The 20,780-nt window shown below is 35.5% G+C and overlaps 1 protein-coding gene across 3 annotated transcripts in view; it reads left to right on the top strand.

Annotated features, from left to right (window-relative positions):
- SEMA5A (semaphorin 5A) overlaps positions 1 to 20,780 on the top strand; it is a 304,442-nt gene that overhangs the window by 108,578 nt on the left and 175,084 nt on the right. For all 3 annotated transcript variants that reach the window (XM_085307061.1, XM_085307059.1, XM_085307060.1), the window contains exon 5: positions 5,984 to 6,029. In XM_085307061.1, coding sequence (XP_085163187.1) covers positions 5,984 to 6,029 — 46 coding nt within the window. The remainder of the gene's footprint in view (positions 1 to 5,983; positions 6,030 to 20,780) is intronic.

The raw sequence follows: 20,780 nt of genomic DNA, 5'->3' as shown, positions 1-20,780 counted from the left end.
AGTTTTTCTTACTTTTTTTTTTTTTTAAAAAAAGCCAAAATATTAGCTAGCTTAGGCTCCCCCCCTCCACAGAAAACCAGCTCAAGCGAATCCTTTTTGCCAAATTTGATTAGTAAAGGAAAACAGGTTGCAAAAGGTTTGAACTGTTTATGATTTCAATGTTTGTCTAAACCTATTCCCATTATTTTTTTTTGGGGGGGGGGGGAAGATGTAACAACAAAATTTAAATTTAACTGATTACTGAAATGATAAAAGACCACATAGCATTTGCATGGCTGTTAATGTGAGTGTATACTAGTAGTACACTACATGCCCTATCTACCAAAAGAGAAAAGCTCCATTGCTACATAAAATAGAGTATTAAAGATGTGGTTAACCATAATTGGGATATACAGGGTTAACTTTCTGGATTATACTTGAGGTGATGATATTCCATGATACAGTTGAATCTCATAAACAGCTTACCAAATGAGTAGCTGAGTAAGCTCAATAACTTCTCTGGGCTAACATATAATATTCAGAAAAGCCTTAATCTGGAGACAGCAGAGGTATGCGGGTGACAAATATCCCAAGACCATCTCCAGTATGGGAACATGGGTGCTCTGTGTGACAAGCATCAGCTGACAGAAGATAGTGGAGCTTGTTGAGATGATATTTCATGATGGGACTTCAGGAGGAGCTGCAGGGACAGGCCACCAATATCTTTCTGCTTTTCCTGGAGAAGCCCATAGCAGGCGATACCTAGAAGTGATCCTAGAAATCATGCTTGGCTCTTCTTGGTCATTTGTGAAGGAGTGGTACAGTGTAGGATCTCATGTTGCTGCCAAGGCTGTTTGTGGAGCCACAGAACAGCGAGTAACCATCAAAGGAGGAAATTAGATTGGGTAAAACCTACAGTGACTGGATTAATTTAATTTCTTAAAATGTATTTCTTCTTAAATGATTCCAACAGCAGTTCTGTTGTTCTCCTTGCCAAGTTCATTGTCCACTTGTTAGCCTATGATCATCTGGGTCTTCCCCTTTTTCCTTCTGAACATTAACGAAGCATTGGCAGTCTTTCATTTTTCATGAACTCTTGTAACTTTAAAAGTTTATTTTGAAAAGAACAATAAGACCAAAGATCACTTCACTGTTTTCTTTTATGTTGAATTAGCATGACCTGCATCTGAAAATGTTTATCTCTGATTTCACATCAATTATTGAGGAGATGGTAGGTCATTATTCTCATGGGATATGAATCTTCTGTTTCCTGCAAAATACAGACTAAAAATACTTATTGACCATTCTGTTTTCATTATTGTAATTTGACAATTATCACATAGTAATTCTACTAAATCATTTTCCTAGGGTTTCCTTTCTTTTCAATTTATTGTTCTTAGCTTTTTATATATTTTTTGTGTAGTATCTTAGTGCACCCAAATCAATCTACATCATAAATTTTTAGATCAATAGTTGCTTTTACTAGATTACAGAGTTAAAGTTAGCTTTTACCCAGTTTTTCCCTTTCTTGATTACAGAATCATGACCTTTTTCCTTAAAAATTGGTTCTTAAATAGTTTGTACTTTTCACTTTCAATCTTAATTTTTTTTTCTTTCCAATAAATTTCACTGTTTTTCCTTCATGTGAAATCCATTTTCTTGAGAGAAATGCACACAAAAGAATCTTTTAATATTTTCTTCCCAATAGACTTGGCACTATCGGTTTTATCTCTCCTTGAATATTTGAGTTTGCCACAATCTGTGTTTGTTGACTTGGGCGCTCAATTGCAGGGGTGGGGAGAAGTGCTGGGGAGCTTCCTTTTGCTATCATATGAGTTTTCTGAAAACTGAATCTGGAACATTAATTGCTCTTTGTGTTTTAAGTCTCTGAATCTGCACTGGATCCAGACCGTGCTTTGTGTATAGGGAAAGATGCAGATCCTTGGTCTGATTATATATGAGGATGTTGTCTACATGTGTCTAATTTCAACCTTTCTCTCTTCGCACCCCAAGCCCTCCACCCTATATAAGCCAACCACTCCACTTGTGTTAAGGATTTTTGTTCATTTCAGAAAATTAATTAAATCTTTATGTATCTAACAGTGACAGACAACCAGGAAACAGTTATTTTATAGCAGTTTGGTGGTATAACCATCTTCTGCAATAAAAGTTGTGTATTTTGCATATTCCTATCCAGTTCTTTTCATACTTGCTATGACTGAACTTCTTACTTCCATAATACTAATATCATCCTTAACATGAGAGGACCTTTTGTAATAACAGTGACTGGCATCACTGGCAATATTGCTCTGAAAGGTAGTAGTTGAACTCTTGCTGCTGCAAACCTTTATTGTTGGTAGCTGGTGAAGGTTAAACATCTGAGTAACTTTTCCAGGTTTGTTTCTTCCTTCAGCTTCTGTTATTTATTTTACTTTGCTGCACTTTCTTCAAACTTGTGCATTTCAGACTTTTATAATGGTTTATTTCAGAAGACAAGACCAGTTTGGGTCCTATGAAAGTTACATGAATCATGAAATTAAAGACTTACTAGGATTCATAAGTAGAAATAGCTTGAATTAAAGTGATGGGCATTTTCTTATTTTTTTCAGTCTCAAACTTTTCCACTTTTATATTCTTCTAATTAAAAGCTTAATGTAACAGTACTTATTGTTGCATCTACTTTTTGTACCTTACTGTTTCAATTATGGATCAGTATCTTTTCCTATACACTAAGCAATGTCTGTGTCCAGTTCAGACTCAGAGACCTAGAACACAAAGAGCAGTTAGGAAAATGCACTATAGACTGAGTTTTCAGAAAATTCATAAGATAGCACGATATTTTATTCTTATTTATACTTATTTTAGTATTATACTATACTTGCTGTTTATAGTTATCTGAAGGAATGCAAGATACTTTTTCTCATACTCTTAGTTGTGTTTTCTTATTATACCACCCTTCTGCATGCAGATTTATGTAGCATATTTGCTTTCCTCATTCATTAAGCACAAAATAGAAGCAATTTTACCAATTACAGCCAGTGTTGAATCTGTTTAGTTTCAGCATGTGAAGTTGTATTTATCTTGCTTTTATCACCACCATATTTGGACAAGAGACATGCCTACATGCTAAGAAGTCTGTGTCTATGCTTCAAAAGGCTACTTGGTAATTTTTATTTTGATATCTGTTGTTGATTTTAAAGCTTAAGTGCAGTAGAACTAAGAAAAATAGATATAGAGGAAGGATCATGCCAGAGCATAATTTCAACAGTGTATTGAAATAACTGTTGTCACTTTTTTCATGAGAGGCATTAGAACTCCATATACATGGTTAAAATTGGCATTGACTTTTTCTTTGGGCTGGTAAATTGATTGATAACATATTTTGAGGGTATTTCTTTTTACGCTCACTTTTAGCTTTTCTAGAGTTTTCTCATATGTATCATTTTCTAATGATTTCTCACATGGTAAAGAAGCATTCCTCAGAAGGTGATAGTATTGCTATGTTTATAGATTAAAATGTAGTCCTGCTAGTTTTGCTGAAGTGGATCCATTTAGACAGAAACATCTCTGATTGCTTTCTGAGTGCTAGTTTGCAGCTTGCCCTAGCAGTGGTCATGTAATAACAATACCTTTGTACTGTCCAGTTGCTCAATTTTCCATTATGTTGCAATATTTTAATGCTTTTTATAATGTCTTAAACCTTTTTTTTCCTTCTCCTTCTATCTTCTTTCTTTTCTTGCTGGCTTAATGAAACTGAAACAAGATGTACTATTTTAATTGGCTATTGGCAGCCACAGGAAACCGAAAAATGTATACTCATTAGCTCTGGATGTTGGCTTATTCATGTAGATATAGACATTTTAGTCTTATATGGTCAATATTTGTAATTCCAGGGATAATCTCTAATTCTAGGGATATTTCACAGGGGAGAAGTGTTGTGCTGTCCTACACAGGGTGTAATTCTTACTTTGTAGAAACAAAAACTTCCAGGCTCTGTTTTTCTTCAGGATTGTACAGTTTTAATTAATTTGTTTATTCATTTGGAATTTTTGCTGTTTGAGACAATAGCTTACTTTTTCGTAATTAGGTTGAAATGATATAAGAACAAAACACCATAAAAAGGCCTTTTCAGTAAAGGGATGTCATATGCATCATTTTCTGACTTTCAGTGAGTCTTTCAAATTACCTTGCACTTAGCATGGAGGTGGAGCTTTAGGTAAGWGTCGTCCTACAATGTTCATTTGCCTGGTTTGCCTGGTTCAGGTCTCTCCATGACTCATATGTGAGCACTTCACTGATTTCTCTTCGATTGTCTTGTGCTAATAACATATTCTCTGTTGTCCTTTTGCTTTCTATGAATTCTTCCTTTTAACAGTCTCTTGCTCATGTTTTGAATTAGTAACCCTCTCTAGTATCCATAGGAAAGATTGACCCGGTTCCAGTAAATAGATTATTAAAAAAAAAAAAAAACATATATTTACCAAAGTCAATAAATACATACCCATACCTTGTGTCAGAGTCTATAAATCAAGTTGGCTGTGATAGTGGCTGTATTTCTGAAATAAGTGGCTTGACAGAGTTAGAATATTTTTCATTGTTCAGGTACAAGTTTATATTTTTAAGACTCATTAATTTAAAATACTTAACAGAGATGTAAAATACAGGTCCTGACCATCTGTGCCCATTTGTGATACCTGATGCCTCTTTGGAAAGAAATAGGATTATTAATTCCAAAAACCTGGCCTCATTTCGATTTGAATTATACTTCTAGCAGTCCCATGGACTTAATATTGCAGGTGATCTGCAAATSTTACAGATATTCAAATTTAAGATTTAAATTTCATCATTTTTTATTAGCAATGTTTGCTTACTTTGTTAAAATGAGTTGGTTAACATYTGTTAATAGTTTACAAATTTGTTACGAATAAATCAAAATTGAAGTCGTGTTTATATCTTCACCTTTCAAACATGTATTTTCATTTATAAAACATAATAAATGTACCATGGTCTTGGAAAAGGCAGAATGACTTTAAATAAGATCAAAGCTAAGGAAGAGTGTACTGAAGAAGTATAAATGTCTTCAGTATATATAAATGTATATAAAGCTATAAAAAATGATAAGTAATGAGAAGAAAAATAGGTGTGAGGAGAGGATAAGATGGAGAAAAAGAAAGCAGTGAGCAGTAGGAATTGGGAAATGGAGCGTGTAAGAGCCCTGTTTGCAGACCTGCCACAAAGGAGAATCTGCCCTAAAGAGATAAGGAACTGATAAAATCAATTCAAAGTTGGTTTACTATTCGTTCATTTTTATGAGGCTCTTGAGTTGATATCATAAACACTACTAACAAAATTGATTTATCTGAGCAGACCTAACAGTGCAGCTACGTTAATTAGATAAACACAGTAAGTTTGGAGGCATTGTGGCAGTACACATATATTGTACCAGTATGGGCTCAAGAAAAATTACCTAAGCTTCTTGTCAGTCAGGCACGCTCTCCCCGCCAGGTGTAGTAACCCCCAGGCTCCACGCAGGAGGAGTTATTGTCCGTGGGACCCATTGCTTCAAACTTTACACATCTGTGGTGAGCTAATTGCATCAGGTTCCCATCAGTTTGGGGAGAAGCAGGCAATTTTAGTCTGGGTGTCATCTTGTTCTCGTTTGGACATCTGATGTCAGCCAGATGAATCTGCCTAAGCCATGCGTATTTCTTTCCATTGAGTCTAGTGGAAGACTGGAGTGAATGACTCAAAAGTACATATATGAGGTGTATTTACATTTTTCATATGAATCCAATCCTTCAAGCTGAAGACTAGAAGGTTTGGAAGTTACCTTAGCCCAAGAGTTGTATGTTGGAGACAGTCCCTGAAAGAATTCCAGTGCTGACTCCCAGGCATATTTTTGCTGCTTCTGCCTTTTATACCTTTTATGTTCAGAAATTATGTTTTTATTTAAACACTAGTAACAATTATTTTTATCTTTTTTTTTTATTATTATTATTTCCAGAAACTACCTCTTCAGGTTGCAGCTTGAGGATCTCTCTCTAATACAGGTATGTTTGTTATTAATTTTCTTAGTTCCTGTGCTAACCATTAGGTAGGTTAAGCAGATGTTTTAAAGCAGATAATCAAGATATTCATAAGCTTCATAACTACAGATGAATGTGTATCTGTATATCTGTTTTGGTCCTCTTTGCTTGCCTTTATTCTATAAYTGATATTATCCATTTGAATTCCACATTAGCCTTTATCCCAGACCTTGCAGACATGATGTTACCTTGCTTTTTGCTGTGATTTTGCTAGATTGAGTTTCTACAAAATGAAGGCAGGGAAAGAGGGTCATATGGTCTAGCTTATTATTCTGCACTTTATTAAAGCTGTCTTCAGAACTGTAGTGTTATTTTATAGAAAAGAAGTATTTTTTTAAACAATTGTAAATAAAAAARTCACTCGCTAAAGGAAAATAAGGCAAATGGAACAGCGTGTTTCAGTAAGGATGTATAGTATGAACACAGCTGTCAGTGTTGTATATAAGGTAGCTAATTTGGTTAAACTTGTTAGAGATTGGAAGGTGAAATGTTAAGCTTCTTAGAGGTGTTTAGGCTTCATAAAAMGGGGAATGAAGAGCCCCAGAGTAGTTTATTTTGCCCTGAGCTTTGTAGAACATCCACACAGAGTTTGTCATCTTTGAACAGTCTCGTCTTCACTCAGTCTTCTGATCTTCTRTGTGTTGTTCCCTGCTTAGATTTTGTTGGATTTATTTTTCATTATTTTTCACCTTGGCATTTTTGATCTGTATCAACATTTTATGTTTTTGGCTCTAAGAGTTGCTTCACTAAATTGAATTAAGTTGGTTAATTTGTTAAGCTATGGAAGTAGAAAATTTCAATAAAATAGAAATTTATGATTTTTTCATAATCTTTTTTTTTCCTATAGTTTAAAACTAGCTTTAAATTCAATACTGAGGCTGTTATTCCACAAAGTAATCCTATACAGTTGAATGTATAAAAGTAAAGTATATTCAGATAAAGCTATTTAAAGCATATCTGTGATATACAGAACACATACAGCTTTTATATGCTTCARTTAGGCTTGCGAAGTTTCTTCACATTCTGAGACTACTAGAAATAAGATTTGAAATTAGCTCATGATTTACCAAAATAGAAATTTTGATAAATAACCAATTTTGTTGCTAGCACTTAAGGCTGAATGCTTTCAGCGTTATTTATCTAGAATTCGGATTGTCTGCTTTCACTTTATCTGGCATATCCTGATGCATTTGACACTCTGGCAGATAATTTGGGTTAAGCAACACAGATTCTTTTTAATGGGATACATTTAATTGTATAGGATATTGCGTTGTAGTTTATTGTGCCAGTTTGTGGATTGAAGTTCCCAGCTTTCCTCTGGTGGGGTAAGCATCAATTGCTTGAGATCACTAATAATAAACTGTGGATTACAGATTATAATTATTCTGATTTAAACCAAAAACCTCATCTGACTAGCAAAGCCATAAAATTAGACAGAAATAATAACATTGATGTTACACTAGGTGTTAGTCCTCTAAACATGCAGAAGCCTTTGAACAGACAGTCAAATTAACTTTTGGTATAGTTTCTTATTCTTTCTTATAAGGCTGAAACACCACTTGTTTGTCACTGTATTTTCAAACCCTTTTCCTTAGAGGAAGCAGTGTTTCTAAATCAAAACAAAAGTATAACTTTTTCTTTCACCAACAACATGTCTTTGCTAYCTCTACTCCAAGTTTACGTGTTTTCTTCCCTATTTCTGCACACTACTATTATGACTCCTCCATATTTACCTTCACAGATCCTTTCTTCTTTCTCTGTTTCTCTCTTTTTGCTTCTGGTAGAGGGCTCCAGGACACCCCAAAAGATACATTTATCTATGGATTCTTGCAGGCTGGTAAATGTACCTGTTAAGGCAACTCAAAATCGTCTGTGAGATAACTAAAGCCTGTGTTCTGTTGCAAGTAATCTGAGATGTCAGGTGTGTTGTTTAGGACGTTCAGATCTTCTTTCTTAAAGAAATGGTAACCATTCGTATGGAGACTTAGAATTCAARCCTTGCTAGCAATGAACCTGAAAAGCAACTAAAGCCAAGCCAATGTTTACCTAACAATTCACCAAGATTTACAAGCATTTCGGATAATTTTTGCTGGGTCAGGTTAGATCGCACTCCATAATTCTAGTTTGCAGTCTCAGTCATTAACATATTGTAAGATTCTCTCAGGAATAATAAAGGTAGAATTCTTTTAATTGAATTTTTTAACCTTTAAGGCAGATGAAATTTATCTCACTTACATGTGATGAAGAAAATATTTTAGAAACCAAATATGTAGTGTTTACATAGGCAAACGACTGTAGGATTAGAGGATACAGAATTTACCAATTTAGTGCTTCAAAATTACAAAATTTTGAAGCTGTAAGTCTTTCGAGCCTGAAAGTCTACAGTGGTTGAGGGAAGTGGGGGGAAAAATGAAAAGCAATGTAAAAATTATATAAAAACTTTGAAAATAAATTTCACAGGAGAAAAAGTATAATGTGACTTATTTAGCTCATTAATACCATATGCGCTAGTTAGCATTTGCTTGTTCAGTGACTGAAAATTTTGACACTGTACTGACAGGAGAATTTTTCTTCTAGTACTTTTTCTTCACACAGTTCGTGATAACAACATAAAAAATTCGGTCTAGTTTTTCTGCTTATGTTGCTCACTCTGATTACTTTGTGTGAACCCACTTTTGTAAAAACATACAGCTATTTTGCAAGCTAGTAAACTCTGATTTTGCATCTGGAAGAAAAGGCATGCAGTGAAGTGCTAGCAGTAAATAGTAAGAACACAAGAGRGGTGGAAACAATACAGCCCATAGACCCATTGTTAAATTATTTTAGAAAATTGCTCAAACTCTATTGCTGTTGTTTCATTCATGTCTGAAGGAGGAGGAAAAGTGCTGATTCTCCCTCACGCACAGCAGATGCTGCCATCGTGGAAGCAATGACAACTGTTACAATCTGCAACCTGCTTTTGCTGACTTTTCAGTCAGACTTTTGTAACTATTTATTTTGTTTACTTTGATTGTTTGTGATTTAGTTTGATTCATCAATTTAATCTTGGTCACTTATAGTACATTTCCTGAGTGGGAATGTCTAAAATTTGATGCTGATAATTCATGCATCTCTGTTGTTTTTGTATAAACAAGTATTCCCCTTCTGCACTGTTTAAGTATCTGTTGGAATGTATCCTTAGGTTGCTCACATGACCCTTAAAATCCCAAACTAAAAGGCTTCATGTTAGATATAATAAACTATGTAATCTGAAGAATCATTTTGTTATAGCACCTTTGTTAATCTTGTGTTTATAATTTTCCTTATGCTTTTTAAAAGATAGAAGAGCCATTTTATAAATAAAGTATTAATTTGTAATAGTAAAGCTGTGTAAAATGGAATAGAGTACAATAATGACAGCTTGTTTATTGTTTTTTTTTTTTAAAAAAAAAAAGTCTGAGATATGCATATGCCCTACTTCCTATGAGTATATACCTGGAAAATATTTTTTGAAATACAAGATAAACCCTTCTTTCTAAAAGAAATGAATAAGCATTTGAAGTGCATGTTCTCGCAGAAGAAGTGCAGAAAAGATATTTATTTGTGAAAAAGGTGCCATTTCCATCAGTGCAGTGGGCGTAAATCCCTTGTGAAAGTGGTGACTAGGGTGTTACTAGATTTCATCAGACAGGATGTGTATCTAAACATGAACGAGGACTGTTTAGTGAGCTATCCTTGCCCATTGTGGAGACGTCAAAGTTGCCATCCGGCATGTCATGGCTCTGGGCTCTGTACTTTATAGGAAAATCCTTTTGTTTGAGAGAGCAAGTTTAATGTGATAATATTTGATGTGTCTCAGTGATTTTCTTTGTGTAGGAGAATAAAGAAGAGTAAAGAGTCAAAGCCTTTTAATCTCTTGCTGGAGAAAACATATGAGTCAACTTGTTCAAAGCCAACTGCTGCAACAATGAGCATATGGTGATTATGGATTAAGAGAGAAGCCCTCCCTGTGCTGTAGTTGTCAAAGAACACATAGTTTATACCTCTCATTAAAAAACAGTAGGCTTATAGGCTCCTTTTTATTATAGAAACCTCGACTTTGCATGCTTTAAAAGTAGTTTTCTTTTGTGAGCTTTGTTCTGTTGTTACTCACCTCAAGTGAGCAGAATAATCCATAAAAACACAGGCCGAGACTAAAGCTAGATTTCCCAAAACTCTCGTGTATCCCTTAAAATACAAAAGCAAAAGCTAAGTAGTAGTATTTAAGCGGATAGAATTTTTAAAAAATCTTTCTGAAAAAAGGGTGTTACGTAGACAATGCCAAGATGAACAATGGAGCTCGGACATTAGGTAAGGGATGGGTGTAGCAACAGTCTTTGTTTTCAACTTTTTTTTTCAAATGCTTTGAAAAGAGTGCTTATGAATTAAAAAGTCCGTTTGTGCTTACCTGCCTAAGGCTTGAGTAATTTGCTGATACACCTGTGAAAAGAATTCCTGTTACAGATGAAGAAAGGATGCCTGTACCCTTAACAATGCCTTAGCGATTTGAGTTTGCCTTTCCCATCTGGATCTTCCAGCTATGGAGCCTGTTCTTGGTCTGAAATGCCAGTGAGGTTGGATGTGGACCTGTTCCACCCTCTCTTGTATATACATAAKTCTCCCGAGATTTTACTCTCATGTTGAACCTGCACATCTTTCAGTTAGGAATACATATACCTCAACATCTTTTTCTTAAAGGCTATTTTAGCCTGCAGTTTCCTGCAACAGAGGCAAATTATTATTATTATTATATAATAATATATAATTTGGAGGAGTTGGAGGTTTTTTATTGTCAAATTTGAAGCTTTGGAGTCTTGAAATGATACATATTTTTTACTACCTGTTAATTGGGGCATTCAGGAAAGTAAAAATAAGATTGGATCTGTGAGCTGTCAGGAAGAAGAGTTACTTTAGACAGTAAGTTTTACCAGTGGAAATTCCTACTGGTGTTTTCATGTTTCAAGAACATTTGAAATACCTGTCACACAAAGATGATAGTTTATCTTTATGCATAGTTAGTGGTTGAAGGTAGCCTAATAATAAGTTMATTAAACTGTTATGTACTTTGAGTGTTTATAATCCCTGCATGTTCTTAGGTTTAAAATAGAGGGAAACTGATTTCACAACTGAGATCTTTTATAAATTAATGTGTCTACAATCTGAAACAGTTTTATAAATTAGTTATAAATTTAACATAGGATATAATTTTTAGCAATAGTTGATTGGGATCAAGGGATCGAACATTTATGGAGATTGTAAACCTTTTGAAAATAAAAATTCTTCTTTTTTTCTTTTTTAATAAACTAAAGGTACATTGTTTCTTCTCTGAGAGGCTTTTATAGCCACAGCTTGTTTGTTTTTTTTTTTGTTGAGGTAGTGATTTTGCCCAATCCAGAGAGAGAAGCATTCCAGCAGAGATGTGAATCACCCCAAAAACTCTCCTTTCAGCTAATTTTCAGGACAGTGCCTGTGAGATCTCTTTATTACAAAACATAACAAAAGCTTGTGAGAAGTCATCAGAAAAGAATCCTAAAATATTTAATTTATGCTGATGTTGGGATGAATTTGCCTTGACTAATTAAAAAAATGTTATAATCAATAACAAGTTTATAGACAAGGAAACTTATAGGTAAGTTTTTAATCATTTAATTTTGAGTTGCCAACTAAGTAGAAGGCAGTAAATGGCAGCATGATGCTGATTCTGTAACTGTAATTCAGTGTATTTTCGTGCATTTGTTTTTTGCTTTGTATGTTATTTGGAGTCATCAGTTGTGGTCACAGTTGTTTGATCAGTGAAAATACGTGAGAGAAAGCTGATGAATCATCGTTTTGTATAGGAGTGAAGCTAACTGTGCTGAAAGCCAGATATAAGAAAACTTTGTCTGATTCCACACTTGAAGGCATAAGGAAATTAAGAATTTCCTTAACTTTTGACAAACTTAGGTTGACAGTCCTGAAATCTAAAGTAGACTGATATTTAAAATTCTCTTTGGATCCATAAGAGAAACCTCTGATTGGGTCCTGCTGTAGCTGGAGCCATGTAAGGATAAGGGGAGAGAGGGTATTCCTCCCTATTACAGATTTCTTTCTCACAAGGGACCATCAGCCACCAAAATATTTAGTCCTTTCTGTTTGGATCCTTCTCCTTCGTGGGTGAAAAATAGATAAACAGAAGAATGTTGCATGGTGTAGCGCTGTCCTATGTCAAAACACCAGAGGATCCTATAAGAGTGAGTTTTACTTTCGATGCTGTTAGGATTTCTGTGAACTCTTCCTGGACTTGGAAGAAGAACTTGGAAGCAGAAAGAGAAAGAAATACTCGTATAGTAATATGGAAGATTGATACTACTTTAAAACCATCACTGGCCATATCTGGCCACATTGCACATTCAGATTCACTCCTGAATCTGAATATTCTTCTCATCCTTGGGATTTTCAGCCCACAAGGGAGTATTTATAATATCTTATGTATTTGTTTTTTCAGTGATTGCCTGAGTTCATTTGCAGACTTCCATTACAAAACTGTATTCTATGCAAAGCGCACATAAGAAAGTCAGTTGGAGGTATGACTCCTCTTCTGCCCTCTCCTATCCTTCAGTAGAGTTGAAATTTTTCATTAAGTTTAGAAAGAGTCTAAGTGAAACCAAAGAATGCTGTCAAAGGCTTTGCTGCTGCCTTGGCTTATCTGTATGTGTCAGAATTTTGGGGGAAGGGAGGAAGAGAACAGAAGAATAATGGCAAGACAGAGACATCATCATGTCATTTATTTGCTGTATCTGTCATTGTTTTGTGCTTACACTGAAATATAAGGACAAGTGTATTTCTAAACAAGTGAGACTGAATGCATCCTAGAAGAGCTTAGCTTTTTGTTTATTTTTATATTTTCTTCATACCTCTTCATGCTAAACTGCATTTCTCATTTGTTTACATTAATTTTCTCTTCTGGTTTCACAGTAAATTAAAAATAAGTAGTAGGATTTTTCACTTCTGCTACAGAAAAGCTTCGTTTTTCTTTAAATTTCAAACATTTTATGGGGTTCTAATATAAAGAGGAAGCCTGGATTGCATGAGTGCATTTGTTCTCATGAGAAACAGAGACGGTACCAAAAGATACGTGCATACGTTTTATAGCAGATGCATGTAAAAATTGAATATGGATTTTACAGTAGTAATTTAGCTCTTTTTGATGGATATATTGCTATTTGTTCCTGGCATGTACTGTAGTAAACCTGACTGTTGCATGTGCTAAAAGTAATGGTTTGTGAGGTCACTCTTCATAGTGGAAAAGTCTTTTYTAAAGAATGCTGTGCTAAAGTTTGTGTTCACAAACATGACAGTGCTGATACAACGGCACAAGAGTAATTACCAAGTGGCATCTATTTCAAAGGAAATAAGGTGCTGCTTTCCAGTATTTAGAATGTGTAAGACTGTGGAATACTTCAGCTGATTTTGTGGTGGAGCACTATTTCATGATGACTGGGCAATCCTTCTGCAGGGACATGGGCTCTCCTTTGGGAATTATGTGGAAGTGCAAAAATGATAGTAAACTGTAAGGAAAATAAAAGCAGAAAATATTAATATGGAGAGTGAGAAGGTTCTCTTTCTTTTTCACCGTATTTTGCCCAGATGAAGAGTCTCCTGCAAACAGCTGATGAGTGTTTTGGCTCTTTAGCACTTAGGCCCTATAGCGCTGAACAGCTTAGAAAAGATATGAGATCTGCACTTTGCTTTGAAAGAGATGTCTACATTATATCTGTAATACTGTATTTTCAAATGTGATTATTAGCTCTTCCTTACAAACCTGAATATGGAACCATATTGTTTGTTCTTGCCTATAAGAACTAATCTGAGTGAAACTGGAGTTTGTATGCCAGGTTTATTCAAGATTTCTTCAGTTACCAGTACTGCAGATGTCTCTTCATCAATTCTGCTCGAGCTGTTCAGTTTACACCTCTATGTTAGTGGTCATTGTTACCTAGCTTATGGGCAATGTATGGTCCATAGCATCTCCCACCATTGATTCTTGACCCATGAAATTAAAAACATCGAAACTGAGAAAATAAAAGAATATGGTGGAACAGCCTTATGTCCCCTTGCAGAAAAATTTAAGATACACATCCAGCCACTGAGCTCTAAGGAGCCTTTGACACAGTGCTATAAAAGGATGCACCCAGCTGCTGAGTTATGGGAAAGATTAGTTATGTTTCCATAAGGCAGAAAGTTCTGTTCCCTTAATCCTTAGGGAAGAAGTAGAAAATTTTCAAGGTCAGAACCCTTGCCTTCTGTGATTAGGGAGAAACAGGGACCTGAACTATTCAAGGAAACAAAGTTGCCTTATCAAGAATGGAAAATGTGTTGCTATTACCTAATGAAAAGGAAAGATCTGAGAAATGTTTAATGTGAATGCTAGTAACAAGCAGACTTGCAGGTGTGCTCTCGGAAGTGGTTCAGAGCACACAGGAAGGTCTGTGCTGCTTCCAGCACACGACTTGCTATGGCCAATACTACTGGGTCTGGTTTCAGATGAGAACTGTTACTCCTAAATGTTTTGGAGAGGCACTGTTTAGTCATTGGATAGGAAGCTAGTCCTGTTCTGAACTAAGGGTAGGCAAGTAAAGTTGGTCAGAGTTTTATTCTGATAGACCTATCCAATGTTTTGGCATAAACTCTGCTGTCATTTTGCCTATCTTTGTTTTCCTACTGCCTTTCCCCCCCCCCTTTTTTTTTTGTTTAAGTTCTCTTCTCTTTTGGCATCTTTTATTTTACCCATCCCAGATGGTATCACAGTGTGATACTTTGCTGTCAAGTCTGGGAGTTATAAATTGTGTCCAAATATGGAAATCATTTTCTTTATTAAAATTAAAGACTAGATGTGCTTTCAAATATGTAATGCTAGACATATATATGAGATTTCTGTATTAAATCATTGGTTCATCTGTTACTTTGGATTTATTTGAAGGCAAACAAACTGAAAACACACTTTATTTAAATAACATACCAATATCATAAGGAGCTGTGCTATTTCTCTTAATTGCAATTGATTTACGGCTAAGATTGTTGGCTTTAGACAGCAATTTGATAGAATGAGCATTTGGCAGCTATACTTGCTCAGTGGCTAGACCTTACTGCTAGATCAAAATATTTTTAGATGTCTGACCCCAAAATGGAGCTTGGAGCAGTACCTAGGTTAGGTACTGAAACTCTCTCCTCAGAGCATGAGATACCCAAGAAAATGGCACAGACATCTGAACTCTGGACTTTCTAACGTAGCTGATGAGTAACGATGAAGCATAAATATCACCCCCCTTTTTTTAAGATAGGCATCCACATGCAATTTGATGTTAGGGATTTTGTCCATGTTGCCCACATGCAGCATGCTTCCATAGTGAGTAAACTGCATTTAAAAAGTGTATCAGGTTCCTTCTATCACAGTTTCTAATGGGGGTTAACAGTATGAAGTTGAAGACTATGCAACCACTAATGAGCAAGCAAGACTTTGTTGCTAACTGAACATAGGCTGGGCTATTATATAATTAACATCATTATAATCTTTGCTGTACATCTTTTTTTTTAACTTGTTTTGGTTTTCTTCTTCTTCTTTCTGGYTTTGATATTAGCTTCCCAAGGCAGTAATTATGGATTTCTCATTTTTATTCTAGTATCTGGAAAATTATTTATTTTCTTCTCTAAGTCTGTAAAATTGTGTGGTGTGATAGTTGTTGCTGTACTGATTCACCAATTAAACAAAATACAGTAAGAACAACAAATCATTATGAAATCATTTGAAAATAAAAAATGGAGGATGTGTACCTGGATCTATTTGTACTTCTTGATATATTTGTAGTAATTGAAATAATCAATGACATGCATATGATTCAAAGAAAACTTAAGTCACAGAATAGTTGAGGTTGACAGAGACCTCTAGAAATTATCTGGTCTAACTGCCCTGCTCAAGCAGGGACACCTAGAGCATGTTGCCCAAGACCATTGTCCAGAAGGCTTTTCAGTATTTCCAAAGAAGAAGACTCCACAACCTCTCTGGGCCTAAGGAAATGTAAGGTTTGTATACTGCCATGGATATCCAGTAAAGCAACACTGGGAGAATTAATTCAATAATTTGGGCAGAATGAAAGCATCACCGTGGCACTGTCTGTTTTTGTTGTCATGATTCAGTTTTTTAATAATATATTTCTAAATGAAGCCAAAGGCTAATATAATTTTTAAGCATTTCTTTRCCTAGATATTTTGACCATTCTGTGCAATGATTCTGTGCTGTCTCACGCTCTTATTGAGGTGCTGAAATGGTGAATGGTCAAACTTTTTCCCTGCCCTCTGGCCAAGAGATTTATAAAAAGGAAGAAAAAAAATTTTTTTGTGGGGGCAGAGATTTTGTTCAAGTGGAACTGTGGAAGCTAGTCTGCATGAATGTGCAGACATTTCACAAATCTTCATTTCAACTGAAGAGATGAACACTTCCTCTGATGTGCTTTCTGACTCCTAAATGCATAGTTATTGCAGTTACTCCAGTAGAATTTAGTACACTATTCTATCTAAATATCGGACCACTCATATATATATATATATATATATATATATGTATATATATATATATATAGTATGTATGTATATATATGTGTGTGTGTATACGAATTAAGTTTTATTTTGTTAAGCCCATACACAATGCTTTTTGCAATGGCATTTTTCTGACTTTAGTTAGGCTTCAGGTTTTATTACTGAAGCTTTAATAAAATACCAGAACAGCTTTGTAGAAACAATAATGCTTTAAGTTCATAACAGATGAAAAATATGTTGTTGTGTATTTACTGAGACTACTTTAGGCATGCCTTCCCCAAGCATTTCTCACATGGCTGTCAATAGTATTAGTTGTAGAATATTGTACTACTGAGCATGAGAAAATAAAGCTCAATGAGTTGAACTTGCAAAACCTTGGATGTGCATAGACAAATAAAAGCTGAGTGGAGAATTTCACATGATAATGTGTTTGTGGACAGTAGTCTCCATATTTTGGCCATTGTTTTATGTGGTAGGAGGGTTTGATCTGCTGGAAAGCAGCTCTGTGTAAAAGGACCTGGAAGTCCTGTGGACAACAAGTTAAGCGTGAGGCAGCAATGCGCCTTGTGGCCAAGAAGGCCAATGGTACCTGGGGTGCATTAGGAAGAGTGTCATGTCAGCAGGTTGAGGGAGGTGATCCTCAGCSTCTACTCAGCCCTGGTGAGGCCACAGGTGGAGTAGTGCATCTAATTCTGGGCTCTCCAGTGCAAGAAAGATGCAGAGAGTGCAGCATAGTGCTATGAAGATGATTAAAGACCTGGAGCATCTCTCAGGGAGGGAAGGCTGCAAGAGCTGGGCCTATTTAGCCTGGAGAAGAGAARACCAAGATGGGATCTTATCAATGTCCACCACTACCTTAAGGGAGGGTGTCAAGAGGATGGGACTGGACTCTTCTCAGTGATGCCAAGCAACAGGGCGCAAGGCAATAGGCATAAACTGCAGCACAGGAAGTTCCACCTGAATCTAAGGAAAAACTTGTTTACTGTGAGTGACAGAGCACTGGACCAGGTTGCCCAGAGAGGCTGTGGAGTCTCCTTCTCCAAACCTGCCTGGATGTGATCCTGTGCAACATGCTCTGGGTAACCTGCTTGAGTGTGGTGGTGTGGATGATTTCCAGATGTCCCTTCCAACCTCAACCATTCTGTGATTCTGTGTGATTCTGTGATAATACAGCTCTATGAACAAATTGTTTTACTTATTTGCTAAATTACTCTAAATTTCAGGAGATTAAATTTATCTTAAGATAAACTTAAGGAAGACACAAAACAGTATTAAGATGTGGGGGCAGGAAGGAAAGATAATCTCAGCTGACAGAGGTGTTGCCAACATTTCCTTTGGAGGAGGTTGCTTTGTAGATGACCCCAGAATGACAGAGTCAGCCAATGAAACTCTAGGAATATCAAAGTGATTTGGAAATGAAATGTTAAACTAGACCCAAACAAAAAATCACTGCAAGCCATATTTCTGCTATAAAGCAGAATTTTATAAAATTATTATTACTGTTTTCTGTGGCATTGTAAAATGTTTTAAGCTCCTCAAATGCATTTATCTCAAAAGGACTATAAAATGAATATTATAATTGAGGATTAGGCCTAAGTAATTAATTTCCTGAAATATGAAAACAAGGTAGCTTTGTCAGCATAAACTGATGTTTGCTATATCTGCAAATTTGCTCCTTCATATTTATCTCATCTTATCTTTATCTTCATACCTTGCGGTGGAAAGGTCCAGTAACAGTTGGCGATAATGCCTTGCTTATCTCTGGAAAAGTTTTYTTTTTGTTTGTTTGTTTGTTTGTTTTTTTTAGGCTTAACATTTTGTGCATGTTGCTGACTTTACATCGCTTGTGTTATATAAGGTGTGCATACAGTGCACTGAGACGTAACCATGTGCATTAAAACATTAGATCTGAATTAAGATGGTAAAGGATACTGTTTCAGTTGCATTACTTTATGCATATCCCAAAATATTTTAAAAGTAAGTATCTGTCATATGTGTGAAATGAGAGACTAATGCCTTAGGTTTTTGTTTTGTTTTGTGTTTTTTTTGTTGTTTTTAGGCTTTATATAGATCTAGAACAGAATCTTTAGATAAAATGTTGAATATATATCTGTATTTTAAGAAGAAAAGCTGTTATGAGAGTATTTTAGGTGTTTAACAGCTAAAATCTGGCTGTCATTGAAAAGCCAGGAGATTAAATTGGAAAGGAAAATAAATTCAAATAAGAGGATAATTTTATTTTAGAATCAGTATGACCAAATTCGGTTCTATTTGATTCTCTGCTTCTTAAGCTTAAACATCTACATCCTTTCTGCATTTTTTTATCCCCTTTCTTCTGTATAGACCTGTAGATTATTTGATTGTTAAATACAGAAACTATTACATTGGATCATGCCTCCAGAGTGAAAGATCAAATACCAAGAAATTGTGTTCTGTTTGATTCTCTCAGTAAGAAAAAGTGACACTGCGACCCAGTGCATTTGACAAAAGGCCACTGTCACCATCTGGTGCTGAGGATTCATCTTCTGTGAATCAAAAAGGCAAACAGAATTTTCATGAGGGAAAATGACTTAATACTAGGAAGGTATAAATATAATGTATATATTGTATCTCTAATTAAATACTATAACAGCAGTCACAAGGTCCACAAAATTACTTGGATTTCTTCTTTTATTTAGTTTATTTCATACAACCTTCAGGTATAGCAGAATTTTGATTATGACAGGATAAAATCAGCTGTTTTCCCTTTTTTCTGTTTTAGAAAGCAAGGTTTGAGTAGAGGCCTTGATGGATCCCCATTGCTGAGTGACTTCTTTCATGAAAGCTTATTTCATCTTTCTGTTTGTCTTTGTGGAAGTGTGTGTATGTGCATATATGTGTATGTGTGTGAAGAAGTGTATGTGAGTACCCTTTACAGATCATCTTTTTTTTTTTTTTTTTTTTTTTTTTTTTTTTTTTTTTTTTTTTTTTTTTTTTTCCAGTTAGTATATACTTCTGGGCCCTGCAAGTCAGTGTACTATAGAAAGACTGCCAAGACCATCAAAGGATCACCTCTGCCTAATCTTCTTTGCAGCAGTTCTTACCTTTTTAACCCAATAATCAACTCCTTAGTTTCCTCTGCTTAGGAAAAAGTGATTATTAACATTTATCTGCTGTTCAGTTATGTTTATTTGCAGAAATCCTTCATCCCAGAAACTTAACTGCTTCTCAAGGCTAAAGCATTAATATATCTTTGACTGTGCCGTGACTTTCTGTCATAATCTATCTCAGGTGTATCTGTCCTTCTTTCCTACTTGTGCAGACACATGAATCAGTCATGCCACTAGGAAATCCCTTGGACTCATCACACAGTTATGTGTGTATCAAATCCTCTGTCAATGTTTTTTCTTATAGTGCAGTTCTTCTTTTAAGTAAAGCACTTGATTTTTTTTTCGGTTGTCTGTTTTTGTCCTTCAGCCTGAAGGGAAAGTTGCTGTCATGATACAGAATTCCAWCATGCTGTTACATAAAGGAATAAAATAATGATAGATCTACTCAAGCAGACATTAAACAAGTATTGTCATCATCAAATTTACCAAAACTGCATTAACATCCCTGATCAAATAGAACATAGCATAATGAAAAGCTAGTTTCCAAAAAGTGCATTCTCCCTTTGACTTACAAGCTCCAAAGAAGAAAAACTAAATGGAGTGGAATAGAGGGAAAGGATGAATTGCTAGGAATGAAACCAATTAGCCTGGTGCATGGTAAATGCATTTTAGGGTTATGTGCCATGTATAGCTCCCAGACAGGCTCGTGTTACTGGAGGGCTGTTGCTAATACCCCTGTGCGTCAGGAGAGGAAAGGCCTGAGAACACAGCCGTGACCCTTGCAGGCAGTGTCAGAGAGATCACAATGGGATAGTTCCTTATTTGCCACAAGCTGCAAATAGAAGTGTGTTACTCGCTTTTAGCTGTGAAGAAAAAGTAGTATTTGTCAAACTTTTCCAGTACTACATTTATACATGCAACGCCGAACACAGCTGGAAGACTCCTGGAGCCCCCGCTGGGAGAACCAACAAGACATAAAATCCCTGCAGCTTCCAAGAAACCAGTTGAGGGAAAAGTACTAAGAAGCTTGTAGTAA

This window comes from Rhea americana, unplaced genomic scaffold, assembly GCF_003343005.1.
Source record: "Rhea americana isolate MKP2758 unplaced genomic scaffold, rheAme1 scaffold_251, whole genome shotgun sequence".
Taxonomy (NCBI): domain Eukaryota; kingdom Metazoa; phylum Chordata; class Aves; order Rheiformes; family Rheidae; genus Rhea; species Rhea americana.
This window is presented reverse-complemented; position numbering and strand designations above follow the sequence as displayed.